The sequence below is a fragment of the Gracilinanus agilis genome, chromosome 2 (assembly GCF_016433145.1).
Source record: "Gracilinanus agilis isolate LMUSP501 chromosome 2, AgileGrace, whole genome shotgun sequence".
NCBI classification, from domain to species: domain Eukaryota; kingdom Metazoa; phylum Chordata; class Mammalia; order Didelphimorphia; family Didelphidae; genus Gracilinanus; species Gracilinanus agilis.
This window is the reverse complement of record NC_058131.1, coordinates 280,640,805-280,659,151: the sequence shown is the minus strand read 5'-3', so window position 1 is coordinate 280,659,151 and position 18,347 is coordinate 280,640,805. Positions and strand designations below refer to the sequence as shown.

The window sequence follows — 18,347 nt, the reverse complement described above, 5'->3', positions numbered from 1 at the left end:
TCATTCCCTCATTTATGTAAATATATTCAAAACTGATTAACTTCTTAAAGTGCTTGTTTGCTTATTGTACTGTTTATCATTGTATATCTTTTGTAGTTTCAATGATAATATGTTTAATCTGAAAGTTTTACTTGTGTGTTTTTTGTGCTCTATTATAGGGGTCTCTCATAAATTCCATCAAGACACAGTCTCCACCTGGCCCTACACAAATACCAGCACTAATCACATCTGGCCAGCTGTCATCTGGTGACAAAATCTCAGGTCATTTTGCTTTTCTGTTTTCAGTGAAAATGAACACAAAAGAAAGACCACTTCATATAACTCTTGAGTTTACTGGCATGGTTAATATAGAATTAATTGATAATAATTTGAAGAAGTAAATTATGGGAGGCCAGAAATGAAAGACCAGATCAGTGAAAAAAATCTGTCCTCCTTCATCCCCCCAAAAGTGACTTTTAGCAACAATGTGATTTCTGAAATTTTATCTTCAATTTGATGAGATGCTTTTCTGTTTTGTTAATTTAATTTTATTAGCTTAAACATCAAAAAAATTAATATTTCCATATACACAGCAGAAAAGAGGATTATATATGAAACTATGAGTCAGGATGACTTGTTCTATTAAAAAGAATATTGTATATTCCACACATCATATTCAAAACTGTCTTGCTTTTCTATAATTCCTTCTAAACTTCCTTCTGTCCTCTTCTGTTCATTTAAAAATAATGTTTCAGTGGCTCTCTTTTGGCAGGGGTGAGGGTGGGGCCATCAGTATTTTTAACCTCTTCTCTATTCCTCCATCCCCAGGTAAACTGAGAAAAGAAAACAAAAAATCACTTGTAACAAATAAAATTGACCCTGGCAAAAAGAATCCCAAAAATAAATGTCTCTTTCTGCATCTTGAGTCTACCACCTCTGTCAGAGGATGCATACCATATTTCATACTATATCCTCTGAAAATTCCATTGATCAGAGTTTAAATCTTTCAAAGTTATTTTTCTTTGTTTTTATCTACATGTAAATTGATCTCCTGGTTCTTCTGTTCACTTCACCCAGCATCATTTCGTACTACCCAGAATTCTTTGACGTCAATCTCTTTCATCATTTTTATAGTGAAATAATATTCTATTACATTTATATGCCACAGTTTTTTCAGCCATTCTCTAAGTATTAGGCATCCCTTTGGATTCTAATTTCCCCTTGGGGATCAGAAAATTTTATTTACTCATAATTATCCCTCTCCTAAGGAAGAGGAACTATCTTCTATTAAATGGACCCACTCCCACCCCCTGCAGTCCATTTTTATTCCCTTCTTGATTTTGATATATTTCTACACCTAACTGTATGTTAGTGTGAGTGTTCATTCAGCTCTTTTTTTATCTTATGCCTGCTCTCCCCCATCCCTTCTTCAGTGTTTGTATACTTTTTTTCCCTCACATATCCAATTAAGAGGAATTGCAGCTTCTACTTTCTTTTTACCCTAGTACTGTGGTGGCAAAGCCATGGCACAGGTGCCTGAATGGAATGGGGAGGGCTGCTCCATTCTCCCTCTCTGCTGCACCCAAGGACATTTTTTGCATGCCCTGTCCCTTTGTCCAGCTACCTAATTCGAGTTCTTCCTCCCTCCACTGTCTGGGGTAATGCAGGAGGCTCATAGTCATCTTGAAATTGCACTTTGGGCAAGCAATCTCAAAAACATTCACTACTGCCCTAGTATATTCCTTTTACCCTCTTTTCTTTTTTTCTGCCCTCCACAGAACAGAACCAACCTACCCCTAACTCCTTGCCACCCAGATACTCTTTTTCTTATTTACTTCCCTCTGTATCTTTTGAAGACATCAAAGTTCTGAAAACATTAAGATTTCTAATCAGCTTAGTATAGTGCATGACCCATAGTAGGTAATGAATTGTATTGATTGCTTGACTAATTGAAGGAATACTTATCTCTTCTCTTAGAATGCTAGCACTACATTATCATGTATCCCCTTCCAGTTGCTCAGATAAATCTACTTTTCTAGTTTCCTTTTAATTCTTCTGTTTATATTTCACACTTTAAAGTCTTTATTCCATTAAATATCTGATTATTTCTCCTTGTAAGAAACCTATTTAGCTTTGCAAGGTAAGTTATTCTTTCTTGTAAGTTTATCTGTATCTTTTGCCCTTTGGATCACTGTATTTCAAGAACTCCTCTACTTTAAAGTAAAAGCTATTATTATGTTTTATGTGATCTCAGCTATGTTTTTGGTACAAAAAATACTTTCTGGATTTTTTCAAGATTGTTTATTTTTGTTGTTGTTTTTTTTACATGAGAATTCTGGATTTTAGCTATGACATTTCTGGGACTTTTGATTTTGGGGTACCTTTCAGGAGCTGATTGATAGATTCTATCTTCATTTTGTCCACTGATTCAAATAGGTCTGAATTTTTTTTTTTTGTCTATGATTCCTCAAAATATAATGGGAAGAAGTCATTATAGTTCTCCTCGGATTTCTTGATCACTATTTGGTTTATTACAAATTTCAGGCTTTTTTTGCTATAATTAGTAGGTAGACACTAGACTGCCTTATTCAAGCTACTGTCTTGACTGGATGTTCAATTTGATGAAATTGTGAGTATTTTCTTAATGGTTAAAAAATCCTTCTTGGAAGGCCTTCTTCCAAAAACTTTATATTGGGATGAGTATATTCTTGTTCCAATAATATTTATCCAAAATTGAAGTTTAGAGGCTAAGTATCACAATATGTAATACCAGCCCCTTGAGAAGGGAATCAAGAATCTCATTTCACAAAAAAAGAGATTATCTATCACTTACATTTGATTCAACCTGAAACTTTATAAGGAAATTTAAAACAACAACACCAACAAAAACCTCTTGCCTTCCATCTTAGAATCAATACTAAGTATTGGTTCCAAAGCAGAAGAAGGGTGAGGCTAGGCAGTGGAGCTAAGTGACTTATCCAAAGTCACACAGTTAGGAAGTGTCCGAGGCCAGATTTGAACTGAAGACCTCGCATCTTCAGGGCTAACTCCACTGAGCCACCTAGTTACAACTTCCCAAGAGCATTAAGAAAAAAAGAACTACTATGTGGGGGTATCTGTATCAATAAATAGATATAAATTGATAGATATTTAATATGTCATCATAGTGTAACTACAGTGATATGGGTAGAAATGTAGAATGGAAGAGGTGGGGGGGGGGGATAGCATACCAGAAGTTAACTTAAATTGATTTCATTAAATGTGCTTGTTTGTTTATGTAATTTTAGGCCCAGGGGCAACCAAGATGGAAACAATTATGACTTCAACTTCATCAACAGGTGGACAGTTCAACAAGCCATTTTCATTTTCTTCATCAGGGTCAGTACTGAAATTAAATTTTATGGCAAGGTTATAGGTTTTCATCAATATTATTGATAGCTTCTCTGAATCTTAAAAGTTGCTATCATTTTTGCAAGTCTGAAAAATGTCAGCCTAGCTGATGAAGAGAAGCTAGTGGCTCATAATGTATTAGCATGGATATTTTTCCCATTTTGACTGAAATTTCTACACATAATAAGAAGTGGTTTCTTCCAGGATGTTTCCAAATTATTTTAGGAGAGCCTGTATTAAATGTTTTAGGTAGTCTGCATTATTGATTTATTTACTTTTCATTTCAGCAGCTGTTAAGTGGCAAGTGAGAGAGCTGAAATGCTTTTCTTGATTACAACTCTTACAGCTTCCTAGGGAAGATGACAAAAGGCATGGAGATATTTTGAAGCAATAGGTTTTACATGCAAGTGGAGGAATCTATTTCTGTTAAGTTTTTAGATTGTCTGATTATAAAATTCAAATTAGTAAGGAAGAACTAAATAGTTTCCTTGACTTCCTATGCCACTTAAGGTGAGCTTTTCCAACCCTTGAATAAAAGTGCTTATTTCCTCTGAAAATTGGTTTCTGTAAATGCAAAAACAAAATGTTGCAAGAATTCATATTGAAACCTGTGAAATCTCCTCAAGCGTTCAGTTCCCTACAGAGATGGGATTATGATGGATGCCACTGATAGAAAAACCATCCAGATGTTTTGGTCTTGTGTATCGTTGTATCTATGAAGCTGCTTAGGACTTTTTTGTTTCGAGGTTATGTTATGTCATGTTTTAGGGTTGGAAGGGGTAGAGACTTTTAATTTTGTATTTGAAATCACATTAACCAAAATATCTTTTTCTGATTTTAGCATGCCTCTTAAGTAGGCTGTAATGGTAACCTATTAAAATGAAGTGTGAAAAAGAATTTTTAGATTGGAGTCACAGGGCAATTACATATCAAATACAGTATGTGACAGACTATTTGTCTTTTATACTTTGTAGAGATAATTTGAAGCAATTGTAAAGTTTAAACAGTTTTCAGACTATTCAAGTGTTTTACAAATGGTTCCCATCAGGAGAGAAATAATCATCATTCTTTTTTTTCTCCACTGAAATTAATAATAAAAGGTAAATTCATTTCTGAGTAGTACAAATTAGTAAAGTCATCCACAGAAACGAAGTATCAATATTATGGCTAGCAGGTTAATATTCCCTACAATAAACAACACTATCTTAGTGAACAACATTTATAAAAACAAAACATGCCTACTGACTGGGCAAAGCATATGTTTCTTTGAATTTGTCCTAACAGTATTTTGGAACATAGCTGCTTCATAGGATAGCATACTGTTATGATTTGCCTGTCCAGGTGCCCTTGCTAATTATTATTTTTATTGCATTATGGTCTGAGAAGGTTACATTTATTATTTCTGCTCTTTTGCATTTGTTTGCAATGTTTCTATGCCCTATTACATGGTCAATCTTTGTGAATGTACCATGTGCAGCTGAAAAGAAGGTGTATTCCTTTTTGTTCCTATTTATTTTTCTCCACATATCTATTAAATCTAATTTTTCTAGGACTTCATTCATCTCACCCCTTTCTTATTTATTTTTTGGTTTGATTTATCTAGATCTGAAAGAGGGATATTTAGATCTCTCACTAGTATGGTTTTACTATTTCCTTCTTGAGATCTGCCAGTTTCTCTTTTATGAATCTGGTTGCTATGCCATTTGGTGCATACATATTGAGCAATGTTATTTCTTCATTGTCTATACTGCCTTTAATCAGGATGTAATGACCTTCCCTGTCTTTTTTAATCATATCTATTTTTACTTTGGCTTTGTCAGAAATCATAATAGCCACTCCTGCCTTCTTTTTCTCATTTGATGCCCAAAGGATTTTGCTCAAGCCCTTTACTGTAAACCTGTGTATGTCTACCTGCCTCATATGTGTTTCTTGTAGACAACATATAGCATACTGTTATGAAGTATACAAAGAAATCCAAATCCATACTACAGCACATAGCCAACTGATTTGAGTATTGCTCCTTCCTATTGAATGCATCATTTTATTTTAACTTCTCCATAGCTTTTTTATAGCATTGTTTTGTTGAATTTGCTTTTTGGGTTTGGCAGCTTTGCTAACAGTGAAAAGAAAATATGTGACAGAAGAGGGAAGGTTAAAAGGAGTCAGACACGTCTCTGAACCAGACTTTCCAGCCTATAACTCAGGATTCTGCTGAATAAATAAACAGAATCTTATATTTTATACATATACTTTACATACTCTTTGATTGTATTTTGGTCCTATGTTCCTTGGGTGGATGATAAGAAATCCTTTACCCCATGTCCTCTACTTACTTTTCTAGCATCATCCTCACTCTCTGCTGGCTCCATGAACCTTCCACTCAGTCTAGTCTAATGGACTTGCTTCTTTCTAGTGTAGCTGAGGTTTTCATGCTTCTGCAACTTTACTCAAATCATTTCCTTTTGCCAAGAATGCCTTGCTATTCCAGTCCTATTTCAGTTCACCCTCCTATTCCAATTCCAACCTTCATATTCTAACTCAGGTGCTAACACTATAGCCTCTACTGTCAATGGATGTCTTCTTCTTGTGAATCCCCCTAGCCTTCACTGCCTATTTTTCCTACTAAATTGTGGGCTATTTAGAGAATTGAGACCTTGTCTTATATTTCTTTGTATCCCTCATAGCACCCAGAATCCAGAGCCATTTGTATAGTAGATTATAGGCACTTAATAAATATCTAATAAATATTTTATCATTAAATTAATGAAAATGTTTAGATGGAGGAAGAAATAGTACATTAAATTGTTTCAACTGTTTTTCCTTTTGGAATTCTCTAGAACTGGCTTTAATTTTGGAGCAATAACATCAGCACCACCTTCCAACTTCACTGTCTCACAAGGTAAAATTCTGTGAATTATGCACATTACACTTGTGTCTCCCCCCTAAACAAACACTGATTTCTTCTCTTTTTAAATGTGTTTTGCATCTCCATATACTACCACGTCGCTATTGTTAAAATACCCACAGCAAGATAGTTGTTATATTACTGATGTCGTAATCATTAATAACAACAGTACTGTGAGGCAGCTAGGTAGTACAGTGAGTTTAAAGCACCAGGCCTGCATTTGGGAGGATCTGCATTCAAATCCAACCTCAAGGACTTCCTAGCTCTTTGACCCTGGGCAAGTCAGTTAACCCCAATTGCCTATTCCTTACTTCTCTTCTGTCTTAGAATTGATGTTTAGTTGATTCTAAGACTAAAGGTAAGGGTTTTTATTTTAAAAAATAATAATAGTTCCTAGGTTCAAATCTGGCCTCAGGCACTTCCTAGCTGTGTGATCTTGGGCAAGTCACTTAGCCTCCATTGTCTAGCCTTGACCACTCTTCTACCTTGAAACCAATACATAGTATTGGCTCCAAGACAGAAGATAAGGGTTTAGAAAATAAAATAATAATAATAGAACTTTAATACTCTGAAAAAAATCTGTTTTTTAAATGTTAGTACTCAGTCCATCAAATAGAAAATTGTAAATAGCAGTCCTTTCTTATATCATGTGTTTCTAGGGCCAAAATCATCAGTAGCTGGTACCTTCCTAATGGAGCCTCTTCACACTTTAGGCTGAAGTGATGGCTATAATCTGTTTCTGAGCCTTTAGTTGAAGCTTTCTTCACTTCATAAGACTTCCTAATGTTTGTGTTCTGCTAGTCTAGACTTTGAGACCCATGGATGATTTCTCTCACATAATGAGGCACTGGATGAGAGTTTGTGGTGTTTGGGGTTTTTTTAAATGAACAATAATAGTTAATTTGAGAAAATGCTTAATTTAATGTGAAAGATCACAATAAGAGAACTGAAGGAGGTCTACTCACTAACTGTAAACATACAAGAGGAAAACATGGGAATTTAGAGTGAATGATAGAAAATATACTTTATACTGAGATTGATTTCAATATAGATAGTCAATAAGCAAGTTAGTTGGTTGTTATGATGTTTGATATTAATCTTTAATATTTAAAAAATGCTTGGTTTATACTGAATAATGCAGGGGATTTCTGGCTGCCTAGTTTCTTATTTAAAATAATTAAATTGTTTGCTTCTGGAGCATCAACTTGGTGTAGTAACATAAAAGCCATACAATGGGAATTGTCTTTATTCCTTTTTTTCACCAGTCCTTTTTTTTTTTTAGAAACCTTAACTTTCTGTCTTCCAATCAGTAAAATTCTAAGTATTAGTTCCAAGGCAAAAGAATAGTAACGACTAAGTGATTTGCTTAGGATCACACAACTAGGAAGTGTCTAAAGCCAGATTTGAGCCTTGGTCCTCCTGATTCCAAGCCTGATCCTCTATCTACTGTGCTACATATTTGCCCCTCATCTACATATCTAAAGTACATCACATGTACTTTTTAATATGAGGATTTTATGCCCTGTAATGACCATAATACCATGAAAATAGTCCTAATTTTTATATCATTTTAGTAATCCCAGTGGCTGCCAAATGTGTTTTCACTAATAAATTTTTTTTTTTTAATCCTCGCTTTCTGCCTTAGAATCAATACTGTGTATTGGTTCCAAGGCAGAAGAGTGGTAAGGGCTAGGCTTTGGGGGTCAATTGACCTGCCCAGGGTCACACAGCTGGGAAGTGTCTGAGGCCATATTTGAACCTAGGACCTCCCGTCTCTAGGCCTGGCTCTCAATCCACTGAGCTACCCATTTGCCCGCCAATCATTTTTCCTAAAGGTTGGGTTTTTTTTGTTGTTTGTTGTTTTTTTTTTTTGCCATAATCTGATAACCTTAAAAAAAATCCCAATATACTTTTTCCTTTATCTTATACTTCTTTGTACTAAATATATTTCCTGTTGACAATATGGCTGCCATTCTTCCACGTGATGACCCTTGTAAAACAGAAATTCTATTTTCAGTTTTACCAACTTCTAAGAGCAATTTTGCCTATCATTGAAGTTACAGTTGTTTACCCTTTTTGTCAATTGTTAAACTAAAGTCTTAAATCTTTTTTAGGGGCTTATCTTTGGTCTATCAGTTCTGCCTTTGAAACTGTCCTGTAAGCTATTGTTTAAATGGCACATCTTATACCTGATGATTTGGATAGACCAAATTCTCTGAATCAAGAACTGAAAATGATAACAATGTAGATTTTCCCACAACAGCGGAATGACCTTAAAAGTGGTAGTGACAAGACAGACGAACTTTTTTTACTCAGAGTGATTTAAGAAAAAAATTTTTTTATAATTTATAGTAAGAAAAATAGATAATTAATGGAATAAAAGAGATATTGCTGCTGAAAATCATCTACACTTTGGGGGCAAAGTCTTAACTCTACACAAACTGAATATCCTGTTGGCAATACAATTAATAATTATGAAATGGATATTCACATTGAATATTCCAGGGACATACTAGTACTTCTTTGCATTGGCAACCAATGGGTAAAATTTATCAAGTACTAAGTTTATGAGGGCCTAAATTTATTCTTCCTGCTCTAGAATCAAAATGCCTTTGAAAAGAAAACCATCTCTTTCATTTTAAATGGAAGGTAGAGAAATGTACTTGGAGGATAATTCAGTGGATAGGATGTGATGGCTTTACCTCTACTATATCATTTGTTTTCCAATTTTCTTTCTCATTGTAGTGACAACGGCCACCACTAAAGAGCCGAATCTGTATGATACATTCTCATTTAATTCGGGGATCTTGCAAACAGCCAGCACTGCCGGAGCAGCATTCAGCTCTTCAGGAGATGCAATGCCATCTAATAAACCTGCCATGGCAGCCACTTCCACAACATCTAGCAAGCCCGATGCACCTTCCCCAAAGCTGGGCGAGCATCTGTTTCCAAATTCTTTGACTGGAGAAACACTAGGGAGTTTCTCAGGCCTGAGGGTTGGCCAGGTAGATGATAATACAAAAGCCTCTGGTAAGGCTTCTTCCATAAACTTATCTAGCATACAGCCGGCCAAGACATCAACCCTAACTTCAGAATTTAGCTTCAGTAGCTCTCCCCTCCTAGGGAAGTCCATGGATGCTCCCATTACTTCCACTATGACCACCACAACAGTGACAACATCAGCCATCATAGGCCCAAGCAACTCCACAGGTAGTTTATTTGGTGGTCTGCAACTCACCAGCTCAGGAGCCTCGGGTTCCCTGAATCTAGGTGGGACCTCTTTGAGTGGCAGCAAGTCCACCTTTTCATTTGGACAGACTGGCAGTGCAATGACCCTACCTTCAACAATACCTGCTTCAACCATTGCCCCCTCTGCCGCCCTCCCTGTGTCAGCATCTCCATTGTCATTCAGCAATCTCTTGAGTTCACCCTCTACTCCTGTCCTTCCTGGGTCCCCTGGAAAAAGCATGGGAGATGCCAAGCCATTGTCAGAAAAGCCAGAGGACAGTGAAGTGCCTGCCTCCTCTATACCTGCTCTTGCAGATCAACAGCAACTGCCGGCTGACCAACCTCCTCCAGCCCCAGGGCCGCCTCTGGAGATGGCTCAAAAGGAGCCTGTCCTCCTGCCCCCTGCAGTAGAGGACTCCGGAGACTCTGCAGCCAGTACAGCTAGTCTTGGCACAGAGACACCTTCCACCAAAGCCAGTGAAGCAGCCACAAGTGTCTCTGAGGCCAAGGCCGAGGCCTCTCCTGCATCCATCTTGTCATTGCCTGAGCAAAGTGCAGCAACAGCAGCCTCTGCCTCAAGTGTGACCCCAGAGGCTGTGGGCTCTCCTGGTGCCCAGCCCCCCTCCAGCAGTGTGGCTTCTCTCACCCCAAGTCCGGCTGGGTTTGGGGCTACCACTGCAGGAACGCCTGTGTTCTCAGCAACTCCTACCACCAGCTCCACAGGCTCTGCTTTTAGCCAACCAGTCAGCGATGCTGCCCCTGCCCCTTCTGCTGCTTCTGTGTTTGGACAGTTGGCAGTCACCTCATCATCACCTTCCCTGTTTGGACAACAGACAGCCAGTACTGCCACTACCACATCGGCCACAGCCCAAGTTACCAGCCCAGGATTTGGGAGTCCAGCTTTTGGCACCCCTTCTACTGGGGGCTTTGGGCAAGCAGCCTTTGGACAGGCACCCACCTTTGGACAGCCCACAAGCAGCTCTGCAAGTGGGTTTTCATTCAGTCAGACTGGTTTTGGCTCAGTACCTGCCTTTGGGCAACCTGCCTCATCTACTACAGCCGCCAGCAGTGGGAATGTCTTTGGTGCTTCCTCCAGCACCAGTAGTGCTAGTTCCTTCTCTTTTGGGCAATCTTCTGCCAGTACTGGTGGTGGTCTTTTTGGGCAGAGCAACCCTCCGGTCTTTGGGCAGAGCACAGGCTTTGGCCAAGGAGGCTCTGTGTTTGGTAATACTGCAACTGCTACAACAGCCTCATCCTCCTCTGGCTTCAGCTTTTGTCAGGCTTCAGGTAAGAATCTGCCAGAGAAAACAGACCCAGGTGGGACCCTACAGAACTGTGAGCAAGTTACAAGAATGTCCTTAATTTAGCAAGGATGACCCTGCCCCTCTATATTTATTCCCATTTCCAACATTGTTAATTCAGCAGCTTCCCATTCTGCTGACTGTCTTGAGTTAAGCAGCAGCAGTAAGAGTTGTTTCATGAAAAAGGATAGAAGGCAACTTAGCAACCTTTATTTGGAGCTGGAAGGAACTTTGTGGTGAGAACCCTGAAATCTTGGGAAATTTTCATAGGCTCTAAAGGAAAGAAACCTTAGAGCTAGTCCAACCCTTTTAATTTGTTAAGGTAAAAAGGACTCCTAAGGTTGCCCAGTTAGTTATATCCCTTAGTAGCTATTGTAAAATTAGGTCTCAGACCCGGGGTCTCTTGCCTCCTGTTTCAGGGATCTTTTCATTATGCTATGCTGCTTCCTGGCAGTTGTCTGTTTTTTAGTGTTGTTCAAGTGGGTGCAGCGTTTGTTGTCGGTTATCATTGATTTTAAAATTTAAAAAATTTTTCTTTTTTTGAAAGTAAAACTTAGCACCTCATTGTTGTTCAATCCAATATACAGCAATTTTGCATTTTGAGAGGCATCAGTCCTTGAAAATATGTATCCAATTTTGTGTTCTTAATGATTCTGATGACCATAGAATCATGGATCATAATTCTAAAGTTGAAAGGAAACGGAGAGGCCATTTATTTAATTGAACACCCCTTGGTTTTTCCATATGAGGAAACTAAGGCTCAGGTACACAAGGCAGAAAACCTAAGTCCTCTAATTCCTATGAATGGTGGTTCATATATCAATAGACCATGTGAATGCTTGGTAAAAAAAAATCTGTTTTTGGTTTTGGTAGGCAAACTTTATATATATTCATTCCCTTATTTATATTCTTTCAGAATAAGGCCTCACCAGAGGCAGTATGTTATAATGGAAAGAGCCCCACACCTTGGAGACAGAAGGCCTCAATCTCTGTCTCCCATTTATTCTCAGAGAATCTCACACAAATCACTTGTCTTTAGTTTCCTTATTTGTAAAATGAATTTTAGTTAAATCACCTCAAGTTCCCTTCTACTTCTGGCACTCTTTGATTTTTGTGGGTCTAAGGGTCTATTCTATTCTGAAGATATCTTCTCCTATTCTTTAAGTAGGCTTCTTCTTGCTTATTTGACTGATTTTTGAGTATGACAAAGCAAAGTTCTTTGACCACGAGAGTAAGGAAGTAGAGACTTTATATAAAAGATTATAAAATTCTCCAGACTTAAACATTCATTCTCTCGTCTCCATTGAAGATCTAAAGCCCAGAGAAGGAAAACCTCCTTCCTTCCTTCCTTCCTTCCTTCCTTCCTTCCTTCCTTCCTTCCTTCCTTTCTTTCTTTCTTTCTTTCTTTCTTTCTCCCTTTCCCTTTCTCACCTGCTTATTTCTTCCCTCCCTCTTGCCTTCTTCCCTTCCTTCCAATGCCAGTGTCAAAGCTCCTAGATAGTACAAATGAGGCTACTAGAGAAAAAGCCACATCTAAGTAGTGATCTCAGACTTTTAAAAGAATACTGATAATGCTTTTGTTTTACAGGCTTTGGTTCCAGCAATACAAGTTCTGTGTTTGGTCAGGCAGCAGGAACTGGGAGCACAGTCTTTGGTCAGGTAGAGTAAAAATGGAGTGGTTGGGGTTAGGGTCAGTGGGTATTGGTGGCTGCTCCCTCATCCTGCAAATACCAACTCTACTAATTGATTGATTGATTGTTAGTTTCTTTTCACAGTGATAGCATTTTAAAGTCTACAGAGCTCTTTCCCCACAATAGTTCAGTGATAAACAAATACAAATGTTGAAGGTCAGACAAATAAAATGAATCAACCAGTAAATGGCAGAACTGGGATTTGGATCCAGGTCTGAACTCTTGAGTCCAGTCCTCTTTCTACTACCCAATATTGCCTAGTCAGTAAACATTTATTAAGCACATACTGTGTGCCAAATGCTGTCTTGAGCACTGGAGATAAAAATACAAAGGAAAACAAAGGAACTTAAGATCTAATGAGGGAAGGCAACATGCAAAAGGATGCTGAGGGGGGGAGGATGGATAGGAAGGAAGAGGCGAGATAGGCATAATGGAAAGTTCTGAAGAAGTCCAAAATCAATGTATCTGGAAGGAAATGGCCCAAGGCCCTCCCTTCCGAATAGAGAGGCAGAGGTTGTTGATGAGATGTGAGGACTAGACTAATACAGTCATAACTAGATTTTCCAGAGGTGAAAAGAGGCATAATGGAGAGGTCCAGAGAAGTCTAAAAGCAGTTGAACTGGTAAGAAATAAGGGAATCTAGACCATCTCTGCATCTCCTGTGGAATTCTCCTAAGAATCTTTGGGATGATTCCAAATTCCAGTTATTTCTGTCCCGCACTGGTTTTCTTCAGAGAAAATACCATAACTTTTTTTGAAACTTATTCACTGACTCCTTTCCTGCTTATGTGGAGTCCCAGGCTCTTTTTGGAAAAGGCAGGCTCTCCTGACTTGCGCCTTATCCCATGTAGCTTGCTATAAGAGATTGAGTTGTGGTCACCAAGCTGGGCTTCCTTCCCATAGATTCCTTGGCGAATTCGAATGTGACCTTGGCCTTTTAATTTTTTTTCTATTATAAAGATATATTATTTTGCCAATTACATGTAATAAATTTCCACATAAGTTTTCGGAAGCTATGTGACCCAAATTGTCTTTCTCCCTCTCTTTCCCCTCCCAGGTCTGACAGGCAATTCAATTTGGGTCATCCTTGTATTATTATGCAAAACACATTTCCATATTGTTCATTTTTATAAGAGAATAATCATATAAAACCAAAATCCAAATAAACTAAAGTAAAAAATCATATGCTTTGATATGCATTCTGATTCCAACAGTTCTTTCTCTGGAGGTGGATAGTATTCTTTGTCATAAGTCCTTCAGAATCATCCTGGATCATTGTATTGCTGTGAGTAGCTACATCTTTCACAGTTGATCATTCCACAATATTGCTGTTACTATATACAATATTCTCCTGATTCTGCTTATTTCACTTTGCATCAGTTCATGTAGGTCTTTCAAGCTCTTTCTAAATCATTCTGTTCATCACTCCTTATAGCACAATAGTATTCCATCACCATCATATCTCACAATTTGTTCAGCCATTCCCCAGTTGAGGGACATCCCTTTAGTTTTCAGTTCTTTGCCACCACAAAAAGTGCAGCTATAAATATTTTTTTTTACAAATAGGTCCTTTTTCATTTGTTTTTATCTTGTTGGGATTCAAACCTCATAGTATTACTGAATCAAAAAGTATGCATTGTTTTATAGCCCTTTGGGTATAATTCCAAATTGCCTTTCAGAATGGTTTGATCAGTTCATAACTCCACCAACAGTGCATTAATGTCCCAATTTTGTCATATCCCCTCCATTATTTATCATTTTCTTTTACTGTCATATTGGCCATTCGAGTAGCGGTAAGGTTTTAATTTGCACTTCTCTGATCAAGAGGGATTTAAACCATTTCCCCATATGATTATTGATAACTTTAATTTCTTCATCTGAAAACTACTTATTTATATCCTTTGAATCCTGGTAAATATATGGATAGGGAGAGAAGGGAAGGGAAGAAATTGTAAATATCTTGTGCATTTCTTGCTTATTTTTAGGAGGCCCCCTCTCCTTCACTGCTATGCTGGGCCCCAGACTGTGTTCACCTGAGAACTTGTTAAAGGTGTGAAATTAAGCATCCCACCAGGATAGGTGCTTTCCATTGTAACAACTCTAACCATGAAAGGGGACATTTCACCCCAGGAAATGAGGACACCTTAGCGAGCCTGCAGTACAGAAGCTCCTTTTGGTTTATTTGGTGAGATTCCTCAGCAGCCTGACCATATACCCCCAAATAGACCAAGATGAAGGAGTTGCCTTTACTGGACCAGAGTGCTTACACAGTCATGTTTCCCTGAACTATGGCTCAGGAGTCTGAGCTTCCATCACTAAGCAGGAAGACTGGAACATTTGGCTGCCAGGATAGGGAAAAGTCAGACAGGGCAATGAAAAACATTCAGCCCAAAGCATGTTCTCATTTGACTTTCACTTTCCTGGATAGACCACAAGCAGTCCAAATATATGCTTTTAGCTACTCGTTAAGCAGGTTCCCATGTATTCTGGCTCCTCCCCACCATATCACTTAAGCAAGATAGTCCTGATTTGCCCTTTAGCAATTTGCTGCTTTGGATATTATGAGATCATAGATTTACATTGAAAACTGGACGGGAACTTTGAGGCTGTTGTGTCCAACCCTCTCATTTTACAGATGAGGAAACTGAAGCCCAGATAAATGAGATGACTTCTGGGATCAACTCAGAGAAATCAGAGCTAGAAGTCATCCATTTTCCTCCCCCCACCCTTTTATAGGCTAGGAAACTGAGGCTGAAGGAGGTTGAGTGACCTGGGTCACAAAGCAAAGGACCGTCTGAGCAGGATGTGAACTTAGATCTTGACTCTAAGCTCAGAGCTCTCTCCACTCCATCATGTTTCCTCCCAAAGGACCTGCCTTTTGTAAATTGCCCTGATCAAGCTTTTCCACACTTATCCCCTATGAGACTAGTATTCTTTCCTTATGTCAGTATGGGAGGGAATGTTCAAACATGCAGATAGGCAGGTGCTCTGATACCTATTTAATTTCAGCTAATGCAACTCAGTCAGGAAATGGTCCAGTTTCTTTTTCCAGCTGTCATAGTGTCTTTAAGAGTCTTATGCCTAATAATCAGTTTCACAAAGCCTTTTATGAATGATAGAAATAGCAGCTCACATTCATATAGGACTTGAAAGTTTGCACAGGCCTCTCCACATGCTTTTTTTTTTTTTTACATTTGAGTCCCACAATTGCCCTGAATGCAGGGTGGTTACATTACTTGCTTTTGGTCACACAGTCAGAAAGTGTCTCCAGCAGGACTGGAATCTCAGCTCTTCCTGACCTCGGGTCATGCTGCCTCTTGCCTTATTCAACCTATTATACTAATGAAGAGACATGACACTTGATGTTATTGACCCTTAGAGTTTGCCATTCATCTGCCATAAAGAACTAATTTCCACTCTGGAAAATGAGGGATCTGGTACAGCTTTGACTCAGCATGTATCTCTCTAAGCAAATAGCAGCACCCGAGCACAAGATTTGAGAACTTGGACAGAATTCAGCTATGATCATCATTTCAACAATGCAGCTAATTTAGGCTGATTTCTGCAGTTGAGTGAAAGTCACTATTGAATAAAAGTGTAGAAATGGGGGGGAAAGTTAGCATAGATCACATATTGTTAGTAACTGATTAGTTCAGTCTGGCTGTGTAAGAGCCAGAAGTTGTAGGGCTCTTCATGGCTTGTAATGGTGTTTTCAAGCTTTATAAGATTGTAGAATTCTTGAGATTATGATTTTATGCCCCTGGCTTGCGTGGTGTGGAACAAGGACCATAGACAACAGTATAAATACCAGTTAAAAGCAAGCAACATTTATAGATCATTTTTCAGACCCTATTAGAGAGTCCTAGACAAAGAACAATTTGGAAACACTATCCTTTAGGAATGTCCCTATTCAAGCCCAGCTTCTTTTCAGATTTCTGGAGTGTCCATTAACAAAACTATTTTTCTGCTTGCGTAGTATGTGAGGGCCTCCTGCCCACGAATATGCCCTGCCATTTTGCTGTGACCTCTAATCCTATCATACTTCCTGTTCCTTTTGTTTCCCAGCAGTCATCTTCTTCCAGTGGAAACTTGTTTGGGTCTGGAAGCACTGGAAGGGGGGTGGGTTTCTTCAGTGGCCTTGGAGGAAAACCCAGCCAGGATGCCGCCAACAAAAACCCATTCAGCTCAGCCAGCGGGGGATTTGGATCTGCAACCACCCCAAGTAAGTAAACCAGATGTTCGAAGAAAATGAGAATTGTCCCTATTCCTTACACTTCCATCAGTATCACCTCCCTCACATTGTTAACAGGAAGTTAAAAAAGAAAAATGGTGGGGGAAGGGGATGGACCAAGTGTCCATTTAAAACAGATTTTCTTCAATGTAAGTGTAACTTTTTCTTTATTTATATGGAACCTTTTTAACATGGAATGTCCTTTATGATCTTGAAAAATCCACAGGGCAGATGAAATGTGTATAGTTCTGCTAGGCATTTCTTTCCAGAAGCCCATGTCTTTCTTTTGTTTACTAGAAGTAAAATGATATGGTGCAAATGCAAACAGATAACCAGAAATCATCTTTAAGAAAACAAAAACCTGTGTGAGGTTTGATTTGGGGGAGAACATTTTCATTAGTATGAGAACCCTCTTTTAATCTGTCTTTAAAACTCAACCTTTGGGGAGAAATGTCACCCAAAAGTTAGAAGCTTTAATTATATCTCATCAGTTGCATTTTTGTTTGATTTTCCTCTGACGCTCCACTTCCTGACTCATTTCTAAGGTTCTTTGTTGATCTGTCTGTTCATAGTTGGAAGTAATACAAAGTTTGTTTTTTAAATCATTAAAAAGTATCATGCTGTTGATGGATGGGTAAGCTTAGGAAACTGGAAATCTGTCATAGTTACAGCCCAAATCGTCTATTCTCTCATTTTAATGTGTAACATAAAACTTTAATGAATCAAAAGCTAGTGTTCTGCCAACTCAGTAGACGTATCTATAACATGGAGGCCCCAGCTGGTTCAAAACAAAACTCTCCCCTTATTTTCTCTCTTATGAATCTGAAGACTCAGTGGCCATAATGATGATGTCACAAACAACAGTAGGAAGGAGGGAAGATAGGTTATTTAGCAAGAAATAGCCTGGGATGCTCTTACACTCAAAATTGTACATCCAGGATTTCGATGCAATTTTCATTGTATTTGGATAAAGTTTGTTTCCATCTGCTAGTTCTGAAGTTAAACTTGGAAGTCTGAGTTTTCACATTAGAATTTTCTGTTTTCCTGCACCTAGAGGCAGTGTTTGTTGGGTAATGATTGGTTCACCCCAACTTGTGCCATTATTCTTCTAAATAATGTTTTGAAATATAACCATCTTTTACTGGAATGTAATATTTTATTTGAATTATAACAGTGTGCTAGCTGGAGAATTGGGTTTAAAATAATAAAAAGGTGATTACAAAAAATACAGGTTTTATTTTCATGAGTAATTCTTTTAGGAAACTAGGGAGCATCATTAGCTCCTTTAAAAGTGAATTGGAGGAGTGGAAAGTAAGTCAGAGAACATTTTAAAATATATGTATATATATTTTTAAAAGTATGATCAGATAGTACCAAGGACAGCAACCTCTTGAGCATCAAATATGCAGCCACTCCAGCTAGGAAGTTGCTGTGAGATGGTAAGCAAAAGATATTCAAAGGGGACAAAAAAAGGAAAAGGAGGGAATTGTAATGGATATTTTAAAAAAGAGAAGATAAAGAAGAAGAAAAAAAATAATCTAGCTCTAGATGTGGAAAAATACTTTTGAGATAGGTGGGGATCAGAGAGTTCTCTACTCTTGAAATTCACACCAGTGAATATG

At 38.2% G+C, this 18,347-nt stretch overlaps 1 protein-coding gene across 1 annotated transcript in view; it reads left to right on the top strand.

Moving 5' to 3' along the window:
• Positions 1–18,347, top strand: part of NUP214 (nucleoporin 214) — a 100,626-nt gene that overhangs the window by 66,820 nt on the left and 15,459 nt on the right. The window contains exons 26-31 of the mRNA XM_044663974.1: positions 159–261; positions 3,267–3,357; positions 6,207–6,268; positions 9,020–10,789; positions 12,392–12,462; positions 16,560–16,716. Of these exons, the coding sequence (XP_044519909.1) occupies positions 159–261; positions 3,267–3,357; positions 6,207–6,268; positions 9,020–10,789; positions 12,392–12,462; positions 16,560–16,716 (2,254 nt within the window). The remainder of the gene's footprint in view (positions 1–158; positions 262–3,266; positions 3,358–6,206; positions 6,269–9,019; positions 10,790–12,391; positions 12,463–16,559; positions 16,717–18,347) is intronic.